Source organism: Coturnix japonica, chromosome 13 (assembly GCF_054131305.1).
Source record: "Coturnix japonica strain WE chromosome 13, WE-NBRP24, whole genome shotgun sequence".
Taxonomy (NCBI): domain Eukaryota; kingdom Metazoa; phylum Chordata; class Aves; order Galliformes; family Phasianidae; genus Coturnix; species Coturnix japonica.
In genome coordinates, this window is record NC_140675.1 from 11,548,300 (window position 1) to 11,562,426 (window position 14,127).

General features: G+C 41.2%; 1 protein-coding gene across 2 annotated transcripts in view; it reads left to right on the top strand.

Moving 5' to 3' along the window:
• SDK1 (sidekick cell adhesion molecule 1) overlaps positions 1-14,127 on the top strand; it is a 358,865-nt gene that overhangs the window by 236,369 nt on the left and 108,369 nt on the right. For both annotated transcript variants that reach the window (XM_015876860.3, XM_015876861.3), the window contains exons 14-17: positions 1,407-1,543; positions 8,115-8,262; positions 9,132-9,272; positions 12,337-12,518. In XM_015876860.3, coding sequence (XP_015732346.2) covers positions 1,407-1,543; positions 8,115-8,262; positions 9,132-9,272; positions 12,337-12,518 — 608 coding nt within the window. The remainder of the gene's footprint in view (positions 1-1,406; positions 1,544-8,114; positions 8,263-9,131; positions 9,273-12,336; positions 12,519-14,127) is intronic.

Below are 14,127 nucleotides of genomic sequence, written 5' to 3' on the forward strand. Positions count from 1 at the left end.
GGAGCCTGGGGTGACCATGCTTTTGATTTGCTTAGGCACTTAAAATCAGATGAGAGAGGAGGAGCCTTAATCTCAAGCTTAAACCTAGGAATGGAGCACCTGAGTCCTTCCAGCCTAGGGAGAGGTGGGATGTGAGAGCTTTCCATCTGTGCATTTCTCTTGCAACTCTTTGGCTCCTCACTTCTACGTTCCTCAATCTTCCAGCACAAACCTGAATCCAGAGCATATTCATTGTTCTGGCTTAATGCCAGAGTCTGTATTTACTTTTGTGAGTGGCTAAGGAGCTGCGGTTTTTAAATAACTGTAAGCCTTCAGTAGCATGATACATTACAGTGTGAAATTACTGTTTTTAATATTAAGAGTATAAAGTCTGCTTGTGGCTTTCTGCTCTGATCAGAGCAGATGAGCAGCCCATGCTGAGGAAGGGCTGCCACTGGGAAGAAACACTGGACTGAATGGGCAAAAACTTGTCCTTCTTGCTCTTCCTTTCCTGACAGAGGTCCTTGTCCTCCTAAAGGCCAGAATGGAAGGAGCAAGAGTCAGGCTTTAATATAATGGCTGCATCACTGAATGCAGTTCAGCACATAAGGGGTGCAGCAGAATTTAGTTTTCTCACTGCACCATGCAGCCCCTGACTTTCAGTAAATGAGTCCAAATGAAACGTTGTTCCATAAATTGCCTTTATGTTGAGAAATTACACATTTTAATTGAGCTGCTGTTTTATTTGTATTTTTTAATGTTTCATTTTGTATTTCCATGGGGTTTCTACAGGCATTTTCTCTACATTTTCTGGTTGGGTGCTTCCAAAAAAATCCTTATTATAAGAAGGAAAGATTCTATCCATGACAGGATAAGCCTGAATCCATGAGTAAATCAAGCTGTTCTGTAGCCTAAGAATACATATGGTAATTTTGATTAGTAGCTCTATATGGATAGTGTCAATGTCTTCTGCTTCCTTGAGTATGAAAAATTCCACATTAAATCATATCTCCCATGTGTTTTACTGTTTATATGTATTACTGCTGTCATATTGCTAGGACATCACTGTAAGAAGGGGGGAAAAAGTGAGAGGGAAATTTATTGACCAACTTGTCTCAATCTAAAAACAGTATGAAAATTGGCTTCTTCCACATTTAGCAACATTTCTATTAGCTGTTCTATGCTTCAGCCTTGGGACTTTCAGCACAAGTTGTGGGTTTTTTTCCCCCCCCAAATAGGACAAAATTGTGAATAATTTAGAGATGTCTTTCATTTATTTAATTGCACAATAGCTGCTGGTAGTTTTATATCTATCATCGTACAATTCTGATGTCATGTGCATTTAGCTGCCTGTACAACTGTCCTGAATGAAATATAGATTGATTCTGCTGTGCATTTTTTGTCTTCCTTTCTCTTTTCCTTCACAGTGAGCTGCCTCATTCCCCTCAGAATCTTCTGGCCACGCTGAATTCCTCGTACAGCCGCAGTGTGGTGCTTTCCTGGGTGCGTCCTTTTGATGGAAACAGCCCCGTTCTATACTACATGGTCGAGCTCTCTGAGAACAGTGAGTAAAGTCAAATATGTCCCAACCTCATATTTGTCTTAATTATTTAGCCTTACAGACTTAGCTTTTTACCAGAGCTGCCAACAAAACCTTGCTTTTATTTGCTAAATCAGGGACAGTTTACAGGGAAGTCCTGGGTATTACACTCAAATGTTAACACCCTGATAGAGTTCAACTACACAAAAAAAAAAGACCTAATATGGTGGATTTGGTATACAGGAAATCCTTAGTTCTACTTCCCGCATTGCCCGTCTGACTTCAAGCACATCAGTTCATCGCTCCACGCTTCTATTTGACATCTGTAAAATAGCAGGAGTCACATTTTATTTCTTTCCTGTTGTCCTCTGCTCTGTGCTCATAGATACTCTGATGCTTTCAGAGCCCCAGTTTCACCTGAAAAGTGCAGGCAGTCTGATAGCATAAGGAATTGATGGTCTGTCATAGGAACAAACTTGGATGCCAATAGGAGCTGCTGTTATGTCTGTATATGGTTTCATACATTTTCTCCAGTTGCCCTAGGTTGTTCTTTTAGAACCTTCTTTCAGGTCGGTGGCTGAGGATACTGACCCATGAAACATACAAATCTTTTACCTTCGTTTGTAACCTTCTTAGGTTGCAAACCTGATCACTGTGAATAGCTGCTGCTCACAGGTTTGGCATGCTGAATGGCTCATCCTTTCTGGCTCTGTTTGCAAGGTTATTCAGGGACACTGCTAAATGCTTCTTTCAGAGTTGATGGAAAGATGAGGTTATATGGAAATCGGTCACCTTGGCAATACTTTCTAATCTCTATCACCCTAGGAGCTGGAAATCCAAGCCTAACAATTGGTTCTTGATGAAAAAATTAAGAGCATCACTTTTTCTGACATGTGGAAATTAGCCGCTGCATAACTGAATGTGAAACAGTGCTGATTTCTTATTATCTAGAGAGTAGTGTTTTGTTTTGCCACACAGAGAGATTGAGATGAAACTTGAGCTTCAGATCACATACAAGCCGTGTGCTTTGCAGGCTGGAGTGCATAACTTTTCTGATACAGAGGTCCCAGAACTGATGATCTTGACATCTGTTGCAAGAAGTGCAGTTTTGTAAAGGAAATCCCCATTGGTGTCTGGGATTGCTGTCCTTAACACAGTTCTGGATGTATTTATTTTTTTAACGAATGACTCAGAAAATTCACAGTGTTCTGAGCTCACACCCCACTACACCTTTTCATCGCCAACTGTTTTATCATCCCTCTTCTCTCTCCTCACGTTGACTACAGGCCAGTAACTGCATTTTCACTCCCTGTGCCTGTTCTTTCACTCAGGGTTATTGCCCTGAGTGTTTCGTGTCTCCCAGTGACTTTGACAGAGACAAGTTAATCAACTCTCAGTCTGGGGACATGATACAAAGATAGCAGAGCTGTGTTTGCCTGGAGACAGCACAGAGCTGGCCAGAGATATACACGTGGGTCCTGAGCTGTGCTGCATTAACTGGGAAGCATCACAGAGCCCACTCAGCCTCCAGGTCAGATTTGGAAGGTCTTTAAGCATCTTTGTAGCAATGAGGCCTTGCAGGTCTAGTACACAAATAGAGTAGATGTGCCACCGTTTCAAGAATGCTATAATTTGTTTCCTGAAATTTGTGGAAGGCTCAGCAAAAATCAACAGTAGTGCTCCAGAAATTATGCAGTCTCTCAGAGCTCTGCAGGATCCTGTGAACCTTCACTTGTTCCATGATAGATCCAATAATTTTGGCTGATGGCACTGCAATCAACCACTGAGAGAGTCTCATTATCACAAATCACAGGTATACGTACTTCAGCAGACTTGCAGCTGCATAAACCAAACACAGACCAGGCTTGTTGTGGTCTGAGCATCTGAACTCCCAGAAGTATTCTAGACCTTGCTCTCCTTTGAGGTTTTTGTCTCTACATTTATTTACTTTGCTTTTATGCACAGTCTCTAACTGGTTACCCATAGAGGCAGGACTAGGAGGAATCCGAGCACTTCAGTATTCTACTCTCACTGTGCTCTCTCATTTTATATGTTATTGCTCAGCTTAAAAGTTGTCAACAGAGTGATGGAATAACATCAACTCTTTGCAAAGCTGGCTGTAATGTCTGAATATTGTCCGTGTCTCGTTTTGTTTTATTTTCTTCAGGTGTTTGGTTTGGAGTCATTGTGATCTTGGTAGCGTGTGGTTAATATCTAGTTTCCAAACATACTACTCCTTTGGAAAACAGTTTATTTCCTTGGTCCTGTCATGTTCCCCCCACCCCCAGGTGATGTTCACAAATGAAGCTGACATTTGATCTCACAAAGGTGTAATTTTGGCCTGATTCTGTGCAGAATCTCTCTTTGCTTTCCAAAGAAAATCTTCTGTCAGGTTTTCCATTGGGCCCCTTTTGTGCTGCAGAGAGAACAACTGTCAATGACTCAACGTATGCCTTCCATGAACTCATGTGCTCATAGCTGTAGCTCTTACACCGTCAGCATCAGTGCAATATGCTGAACATCCCAATCTCAGTTTGTTTTCACACATCTGAAGCTTAGAGAGGGGCATCAGAATTATGATTTATTTTCCAATTAGCAAAGCTGCATAGAAGGCATTGTTCTTCGTTCTGTGGAGCTTTAATGCATGGGTTTTGCTTTGCTGTTACAAAGGCCAAAATGTAGTCTAGTTTTGTTTGTTTTTTGAGCAGTTTTGCTTTAAATAATTTTCTAATAGCTTTCCGAATCCATTGTACATTTTGAAACACGCACCATAAGTGAATGCATAATAACAGTATCTGTTTCAGAGGACTTGCTGAAGAGGGTTCAAAATAATGAGTGTAGATTTCAGAGGACTAATTACCAGCTACATTAGAGAGAGGCGTGTCACTCCACCTGGCATGGATTAGAAATCCTTTTCATTAATATCAATTCAGTAAAGAGATATAAAAACCATCTTTTAATTAGAGGGAAAAAAACAGTGGCAGATCGCATGCATAAATTGCTGGAAATATGAACGATTCCAGTCACCAAGTCACCTAATTTTTAAAATGAATGTATTTGGCATAATGTAATAATTCTCAAATTACAAGTATTCGCAGTAGGCTGTGTCTGTGGGTGATTTGAGGCATATGGCCTTAAACATTTGGGGGCAAATTTATAATCTAATTTGAAAAGCACACTTCCAGGGAAACACAGTCATTAACTATTCTGCCCACACAGAGCCAGGAATGTGAACCTTCATTTCAAATAAGATTTTCAAATGAATTGTAGCATGCGTTGCTGGTATTTGCACTAACGTGATGTTTGGATGTTTCACCACCTCTTTAACCCCTGTTGCAGTGTTCCTAGGAATCCCTATGAGGTACCCTCATGGAGTTGGAAGGAGTTTAAATTCCAGTGATTAATCAAAAATTATTCTGACCAATTTTTTATCTGAACAAATTAATACTTAGAGAATCCTGTCAAGTGGAGTTAACATTAAAATACATTTCTCATATATTCTGGGCTATCTGTGCAATGTAATCATACAACTCAGATTCATCACATCACACCAATGAGGAGATAATTAAAGCTCCTATAAACAGCATCTGCAGATGCTTCACTTTGAGCTCATGAATTGTCTTGCTGAACTTGGTGCAGATATTGAAATGCTAAAAGTTGAACACAGGGATAAATCTTGGCAAAACAATGCTGTTTTCTTACAAACATGACTGAGATCCGTATGTGATAGTGCTGAAAGATACTTTTTCTCGGGGCAGTGGTAAACTTTGTTGAAGTTCTACCAAAGGAAGGATGAAAAACTTTGTTTTTGTTTGAACTCTTCGCAATATCATTTTGTCACAAAAGACGGATTCAGTAAACTCCAGTAGTGTGGTAAATTGCAGTGGTTCTGTCTATGCTAAACCCCTGGAGAAGAAAAGAGATGGAAATGCACTCCAAAGCTGCACAAAATTAGATTTCTGCAGCAGATGTGATCTGCAATAGCAAACAGAAATGATTTTTTGAGGAACTTGCAGTCAGTGCAAGAATCGTGAGGTAGGCAGGGAAATGTCAAAGAAATGCCTCTTGGTGAATCACCGGTGCTATCAAACATATATATTGTGAGTGCATCCAAAACTTCTTAACAGAACAGGTCATTTCTACAAAGCCAGAAATTGCATTGCATGCTCAAGAGTAGCCTGTGAGATTCTTGGTTTCCAAGAAATTAACTTGGAGAGGCAGTCAGCATTAATTCAGAATACCCAATATCCTTAAGAAGATAGACAACTAGCTGTGAGTTTTTCAAACAGTGGCAATTACAGCGGAAAAGCAAGCAAGCAAAGCCCAGAGTACACTCCGGACAGCTTAAGTTAAATGGAGGATTAGCGTGGTCTGTTCAATATAACAGAGATTTATTTATTAGTTTGACCTGGCAAGTCTCTCACCGTGGAACTTCTCCAGCCTTCCTGGGACAGGCAGGTGACAGCCATCCCTGCGGGAGATGGGAGTCGGTGCTGAAAAACTCAGGGAAGGTTTCCAACATCAGAACTACAGCAGTAAAACAAACTGCTGGACTGCACTGGGCTTCGTTCTCTGTTTAAGGAGGGGGAACGGCCTCTCCAAATATTTAGTTTATTGACTGATTGCCCAAAAAAGAAGGAAAGACAAAAAGACATTTAAATTGTAAAGGTACTCTGCACAGTTCCTGTATCCACTACTCCAGGAGCAAGCGAATCCCCTCCAAACCCCTTCCCTTTAGGAGTCAGAGTGCCCAAGAGATGAATAGGGTTCGTTTGTATTAGTTTTCAGTTTAATCTCTCTTCCTGCCAGATCTTTTATCTTCCACCAGGAGAGGAAAAAGAATAAATAAAGTATTCTACAGATGCAGCATATAAACAGAGTGGAGCCCCAAGGTGGTGAGGAGATTAATAGGCCCTATTGTTGAATCAAACTGCTCACTGCATTGAACTGCTTGGGTTAAGCACTCTCAGGTGGTGTTTACACTAGCAGTTAACAAATGGAACTGATTTGCTGTAGGAAATGGACCACTACCCAAGGGCTCATACAAGGGTATTTTGCTTTCTTAATGTTGTCTGTTCTTCCCTTTTCCTCATGCTGCTGCTTCAGGCAACTTACTAAGTCAGCCATGGCTGAACGTTGCCTTATCTTGATTGGGTACCGTGCTCTCTGGATGTCACAATGTGAACAGTTGTTTGCTAAGCCTCAAAAGAAGCTTGATCGAAAGGGAAGGAAAGAGGGTGCACCAAACTAATGCAGGTATCCTTCCTTTAAGTGCTTTGTAAACAAAGCCCAGCACTGCACTAAGACCCATCTCCATCCAGACCTTGCAGCAGAAGCATCTGATGGCAAATCATCAACAGCTGGCAGTGATGGAACCTGACCGCTGTGCAAATGTCCCTCTTCAGTGTTCCCAGTATTCTGCTGTGTCAGTTTTCTTGTTAAAAAAGACTTTGTTCTCAGACAGCCATTACTGGAATAAATATATTCCGAATAATTTGAAGATGCAGAGCCCAACAGGCATCAACACCCCAGTAGACTTAAACTTGCTTAGGAATCTGCCAGAAAAACACTGATTTAGTGGTTTACATCTTGGTGTGAAGTTTTCCTTTCACATCTGGGACATATCTTCATTTTCAGGCAGACGTGGAGGTGACCTGCCAGAAGCAGCAGTGCACTTCTGATGAGCAGCATGCACAGATACATTGCCAAAATCTACAGCTAGCTCCTCAATCATTTCCAGAAGTATTTGTGATTTTGAGCAGGGAGCCTGAAAACAGCTGGTATTATTTAAAAACTGAACAAATCTTTAAGTTGGCTGCTTCCATTGCTGTACTGTTGCAACACAAACCAAATGTCACGTCTCCTTCAGTGCTTCAGTCATGACTTTGGGGAGAATTTATACCATCAGGCTGGGAAGAAAAGAAGTCAGGATATTTAATTTTCAACGTGCTTAATTTCTGACCTGTTTGAAAACTTGAAAATACAGTTTAGGCATCAGAGGAGCTCAGCGTGTGAAGTATCTGAACTGACAGCAAAGGTTTTATAGTACTACTGGGGCTGTTTATACCGGGGAGCCTTCCTAGGAAATGATTAGATGGAAGAAGAATAAAACATGGAGAATCTGAAGCAGAAGCTTTCTCAGGTCTTACAGTGAAGGGCTGATTTGGCAGAGAACATCACGCTTCTACACCTGCTTGCAAGCTGGGTAGAAAGCTATTCCAAACTGCCTGCGAATTTCATTACAGACCTTCCACCAGAGCCACTCATGGGTGTGGTGTTGTAATGGCCTGCCAAACAGATGGGTTGTGAAATACACAGCCCATCTGTCTTTATCATGCTTGTTTCCTCTTTTATTAAAATGTTAATGAATATAGTTTTTATTTATTATGCCATGACATGTGCAGCATCACTTTCCAGTAGACAAATGTGCAATCTGCATAACCGTGTGGGCTGACAGGAACGTTTCTTTTGCTGGAAAGAAACTTCTTGGTAAAGTTCCTCTGAGGAAAACAAGTGCAGCCAGAGACATATCCTCCCTTCTGCAGAGCTTTCAACAAGTGCTTCCACCAATTTCAAATGTTCCTTCATCCAACAGATTCTCCCTGGAAGGTTCACCTATCAAATCTGGACCCAAAGATGACCAGCGTCACTGTGAGTGGACTCACCCCAGCCCGAACCTACCAGTTCAGGGTGTGTGCAGTTAACCAGGTGGGAAGAGGCCAGTACAGCTCCGAGACCAGCAGGTACAGCAAAAATAAACACCTGCATACTGTATGGGAGAAAAAAATGTTGTTTGTGAGAGAATAAAATAAGATTATCTTCTGCACAGTAAGCAAGGAGCGGAGCAGTTATCATTACCCAGGTCTCTGGAGAGTGCTCTGCAGCTGTTAGTAATTGGTGAATTGGCAATTAGGCGATGCAGGAAACCAGCACATGATGGGAGAGGTGCCCTCGTGTTTCTAGTGTATCAGTAAACAGAAACCTGGAATGTGGTCAAATAGGTGTATGTGCAAGCAAAATGTTTTTATTCCTATTGTGTTAAGTCACTGCAGTTAGCCGTGCAAGGAGTACAGCTTTCACCCAATCATTGCAATGTTACTTCTGGAATTCACCCAGATGTGACATAGAAGAATAGCTTCATCAAATTTAGTTTCAAATGCATCCCCCTTCCTCTGTGAACCAGAGCTTGCTGTGAGCTTGAATTGCAGAGCAGCTGAACTCTAAATGGCTTTTTCAAAATGTAGGAATTTGATATGAAAAATATTGAAAGAGCTGAAAGAAACAATTTGAGAGGAGTCACAGACACTGGACCTGAGCTCTGGCTCATTCAGGCTTGTAATCTTTTTTAAGACTTGTAGAAGCCTGGGTGATTCAGTGAGAACAAGGTTACCTCAGCTGTCTGTCTTACTACTTGCTTAACTGATTTCTTATTATGTTGATTTGTTGTAACTATTTCATGCATGTCTTCAGCAGTTTGATCAGCATTATATTTCTTTCTAGTCATCAGACTTTGATAAACGAAACGGGTTCACTTGGAGTTGGATCCGTGAAATAGAAATGTTCTATATCCTTCATCTTGACACCTATCTCCACCACGTTCTTTTCCATTCAGGTTGATGCTACCTGAGGAGCCACCCAGTGCCCCACCTAAAAACATTGTGGCCAGCGGGCGCACCAATCAGTCCATCATGGTCCAGTGGCAGCCTCCTCCTGAAAGCGAACATAATGGAGTTCTTCATGGGTACATCCTAAGGTGAGTAATTTTCTTCCCTCCAAGGTCTAGAACTAGACTCATGTGTGCATGAGGGAGCTCCTAATGGTGTGAGTCAGGCTCTGGGTGAGCCTGCTGTGTGGGCTGGTTTCCTATGGAGACTATCAGCATCCAGATAACTTTTTCCCATTTTCAAAGTGAAGTGAAGCACTAATTATGAGAAAATGTTTACATGGGTAGTTGGTACAGTGCAGCCTGTGCATTGCAGATGTATTTGTGCATATTACAATCTCAGCTTACTGCTCAAGAGCTTTATTACCTTACCAAAGACACAACAAACAAAGGACTCCTACACTATGGAAGAGCAAGAATAGAATCAATAACTATCAGTTTTGTGCCAAACAAAATGGAGAGGGGAAACGACAGGTCAAATGCTTTGTGGCAGAACTTGATTTGGTTTTGAAAATCGGTCAATTGAGTGAGATTCTTTCAGTCTCAGCTGTATTAAAGAGAAACAGATTCAGACAGGTAACTGGGAATCATTCAGTTTTTTGCTTACAGAGGATTTATTTTTAGGAAAGGGTGCTGCCACACCAAGAGACTTTGCTGAGCACTTCCATTTTCTTATTGTTTAGGACTCAGTTATTCACTCCTGCCCAATTCATCTACAGCTTGCTGGATTGTTTGGCTTTCTACGTTTCCTGCAATGTTAGCAGCCAGCTGGGCCCATCCCTTTCAGAAGGGAAGCACCATTTAAAACAGAATTTTTGTGGGAAACACACAAGCATTGCACCCCCACTGACATATTTCCTGCTGATGCTTATAGCCTATTGCAAGCAGGTTGCTGATATTTTTAACTTAGGATCTTCCAGATCTATTAAAAGTTTAACTAAATGCTACAGTATAAATGCCAGTCTCCTGTTTGCACTGTGTTCCTGCTTTTGCTGGCATGGGTGGAAATTGTTTTCTGGTGCTGGAATGTTGGTGAGTTCCCAAAATAGAGATGGAAAGTTCCTTAACTCTATAGGCAGAGCTGAAGATGATGGTTAATCTCCCTGTCACCTGTACTGAGCCTTTGACAGTGGTGAGCCACTGGAAGGAATGCTGTGGTTTTAAGATCTGGGCTCAGTTTGAAAGCAGTGCCAGTCATCACTGACAGCTGGGAAATGATGCTTCTGCTTCTGCCCTTAGCTAAATCTTTTCATGAGAGCTGGGTACCCCTTTGCATAGGATACAACGTTGTTTGTACAGTTCTTTCATTCAAACCAGCCTACTGGATGGTGGGATTAACTCCTAAGCTACTCCTGGTGTGTCTGAACCAGTCTCAGCATTAGGTCAAAAGCAATCATGTAGCCTCCCACTTCTGGCAATCTGTTCCACTTAGTCCGTATAGCATTTTCAGTCATGTTTAGCCTAAGTGTTTTCTACAACTGTGATTAGCATAATAACAGTCCTCTCTATAACATCTCTTCCCATTTTAATAGGGAGTGATCATATTCATTGTGCTCAATCTGTGGACATTTTTGATGTCTACACACTTTGTCTAGATCACAGAGCAGCAAAAGCATTTATTCAAAAGGAATTTAAGATTATAATATAAAAGCACAGCTGTCCCAGGTAATAAACCAAGCTGTTCTCCCAAGTCAGAATGTTTGGCCGCAGCAATATGTGCACTGAAGAAAGGTCTTCCTGCACTGATTTCTATAGAATTGGGATACACCACCATGCATCCCAGAGACCTGACACTGAAGATACTAAATTGATGGTACACCTGATCTTTAAAAGTGAAGGTGCACTGCACAAGTCACATGGAGTATACATCAAAGTCCGCGGTGAGAAAAATCATGAAGACATGACATTTCTGAACTGGCCTTCTTTCTCTGCCCTTTTTCTCCCTGGCAGTATTGCATTTAGGGGAGTGCCATGCTAAGAGCATAATAGATTAAATCACAGGGGCACTCTGCACCTTGTCTGCTGGGTGTGAGACAAAACAGCTCCGCGCCAACAGTCGGCTTTGCCAAGGTGCGTACAGCCTTGGCAGGTGACAAATAAAGGAACAGGTAGATGTCGTGTAAAGTAGAAAGGAAAAAAGGCATCCCATAAGCTCAGCTGGGAGCTGATGCTTCTTTATTTCCATTTGTATTTTCTGAAGGGAATTTTAGAATCACAAATGCTGAGTATCACAAAATACAGTCAGACCCCTGCAACAGAGGAGAAGGGGGTGGTCGGCGATCAAGAGGTGACCTCATTAGGGGGAGATTTTAGAAGAAAATCTGGTGTGCTTTAGCACATCACAATCATCCCTTGTACTATTTCAACAAAGGAAGGAAAGCACACAGAGTTATTCACATTCAGAGATATGCAAGGTTTGTTTGTTTTCCATAGCTTATTTATTCTCCGTACTTTCTCGGCCTAAAGAGACACATCAAGAGGGCTGTTTTCTGTAATACAGTTTTTACAGGGGAAAATATATTCCATTTTCCAGCTTCTCATGCCTCGGCAAAGAGTTTGTCTGGGTGTGCACCACTCGCCTTTACCTGGTTCAGCCCTCCTGAAGTCCCCAAGCTTAACGAATCCTTCAATCTCAAATTTATTCACTCCTTATTTAATATTACACCATGAAGTGAGTCCAGGTGGGAGGCAGAGATGGCAGTGCCCGCAGCTCCCGAAGGTCAGAGCCCTCTGAGTTCTCCTTTTCAGACTTCAGAGGAGGAAAAGAACATTTCTCTAGCTGATTTACAGCAGCACCCTGATAAAAATCACATCTGGGCAATTTTTCCTACTAAATCACAGGTTTTACTAGACAAGCCACATTTAAAAAGCTGTAATTTTTCTGCAGCCATAAAGTAGGATAAAGTACCCATTTTGTTTAGCCCTGTGTGTAATCTCGGCGAGATCAGCTTATAAATACTCTGGCAGTCAAACAAGATGTGATCTTATCAGGAGTTAGTCTGTTGTTTCTCATTAGTTTTCATTATTCTTTGTATAATTCTACTGTAAAAGCGAGGATATTACCTGTTCACAAAGGAAGCTATTTTGTTAGTCAGGATATTTTCTATAATTGATATCAGCCAATTAACTGCAAGTTTTTCTTCCCATGTGATAGATATCGTCTGGCCGGCCTCCCTGGAGAATACCAGTACAAAAACATCACCAGTGCAGAAATTAACTACTGCTTAGTGACAGACCTGATCATTTGGACCCAGTATGAAATCCAGGTGGCATCTTACAATGGAGCTGGGCTGGGAGCCTTCAGCAGACCTGTGACTGAATACACTCTGCAGGGAGGTGAGCAAATCAGAACAAGACATCCTTTATTGTCACAGTTTAATGCATCATTTCCTAGGGAGAAGATGGCAGTCTCAGCTAACAACTGGTAAATGAATGGTCAGTTCAGTCAAATCCAGTAGGCGGCTTTGGGGAGAAAGAAAGAAAGTAGGAAACACAAATTCAAGTGCCTAAGCAGAAACAAAATAAGACCCTGCTGCTACCCTTTTTATAGAAAAAGCTGTGCATGAGCTCAGAATTTATCTATTTTTCCTGACCTTCATGATGACATCTTAGCACACTTGCAGGTCAGAATCATCTGCAGCTCAAGTTATAAATAGAGATGCTGGAGAGAGCTGTGGTCTGTGGAATGGATTTATAGGACACGTGGCATGCAGGGGCAGAGGCTCCTCCTGTAGGGGAGGTGTGAAGAGTATGGCAGAGAATTGGGTTTATGGCGGTCAAGATATGCAATACGCCACATGGGCAATACTTGAGACAAGCAGAGAGCAAACCTACACCATTAGTTCTGATGATCACAGAATAGCTTGCTTTAGAAATATGGAATAAACTTTAAGGGAACTGTAGAAAGAGAAATAGAGCCTGTGTAGAATGCATGTTTTGTAGCACTTTGGGAATGGTGCAGAGATTTGCAAAGGAAGATAAAATGATCTTTAAAGCCCTGATTTTTATGTTTTTATGTTAAAGCCCTTCCATACCTTTCTGGTAAGTGCCTTAAGAAGGATATAAATTACATTCAAAATAGGATATGTAATTACTTTTTACAACCAGTGTAAGGCATGTTTACACCTCTAGATTGGTATAAAAATCTGTAGGATAATTAAGTACCAGGCCCTTAACGCCTTCTTATATTCCCATAATTAGAGGATTGTGCTGGATTCTGAGCACTGGGCAGTATATGGTCTCTACGTTATTGGTCATAAAACAATTAAACTATTTTAAAAGCTTGCAGTTTTACAGAGCATCGGTTGATTTATAATCAGTGAAGATTACGTAGTTGTTTGTTAATTGTTACTAGGAGTTCATTATAACATGATTAGATGCAGCTTGAGTTGTTGGGAGATCTTTAAGAAAAGATTATTTGCATGCAGTACTAATTAACCACAACAATTAAAAGAGGAATCTGTCTGTATTTTGTCTTAGGGCATCTCAGCCCTCACAGTTTAGAGGAATCTAGATGCACTCAACATCTTTCTAGAAGTATTTATAGCAGACCTTGAAATGCTGTTTTAAAAATCCCTTCTCTTTACAGCCAGGATTAATGTTTTGTATCCCACCATTCTCCACTGAGAATTGGTTTGCACGCAGAATTTGAATCTATGTTGTGAATATGCTTGCAACTCATTACTTTGTTTATTTGGACGTTTTAAGCTATCGTATCACCTTAACCTCCCATCTGTTAAGATTCAGGTTTGGGCTTCACACTCTTTTTTTCTTAAACCCTGCAGCTGACTCTAATTTCCCCTGATATTATGTGCTGTTATCATCATCCTTTATTGATTGGCTGTCTATTGCCATTTATAATGGTATAAATCCACTGTTATAAATTAAGAGAAATCAGTCCTGCATCCATATTAACTACTGGGAGTGTTTATACTGCAGGACTACA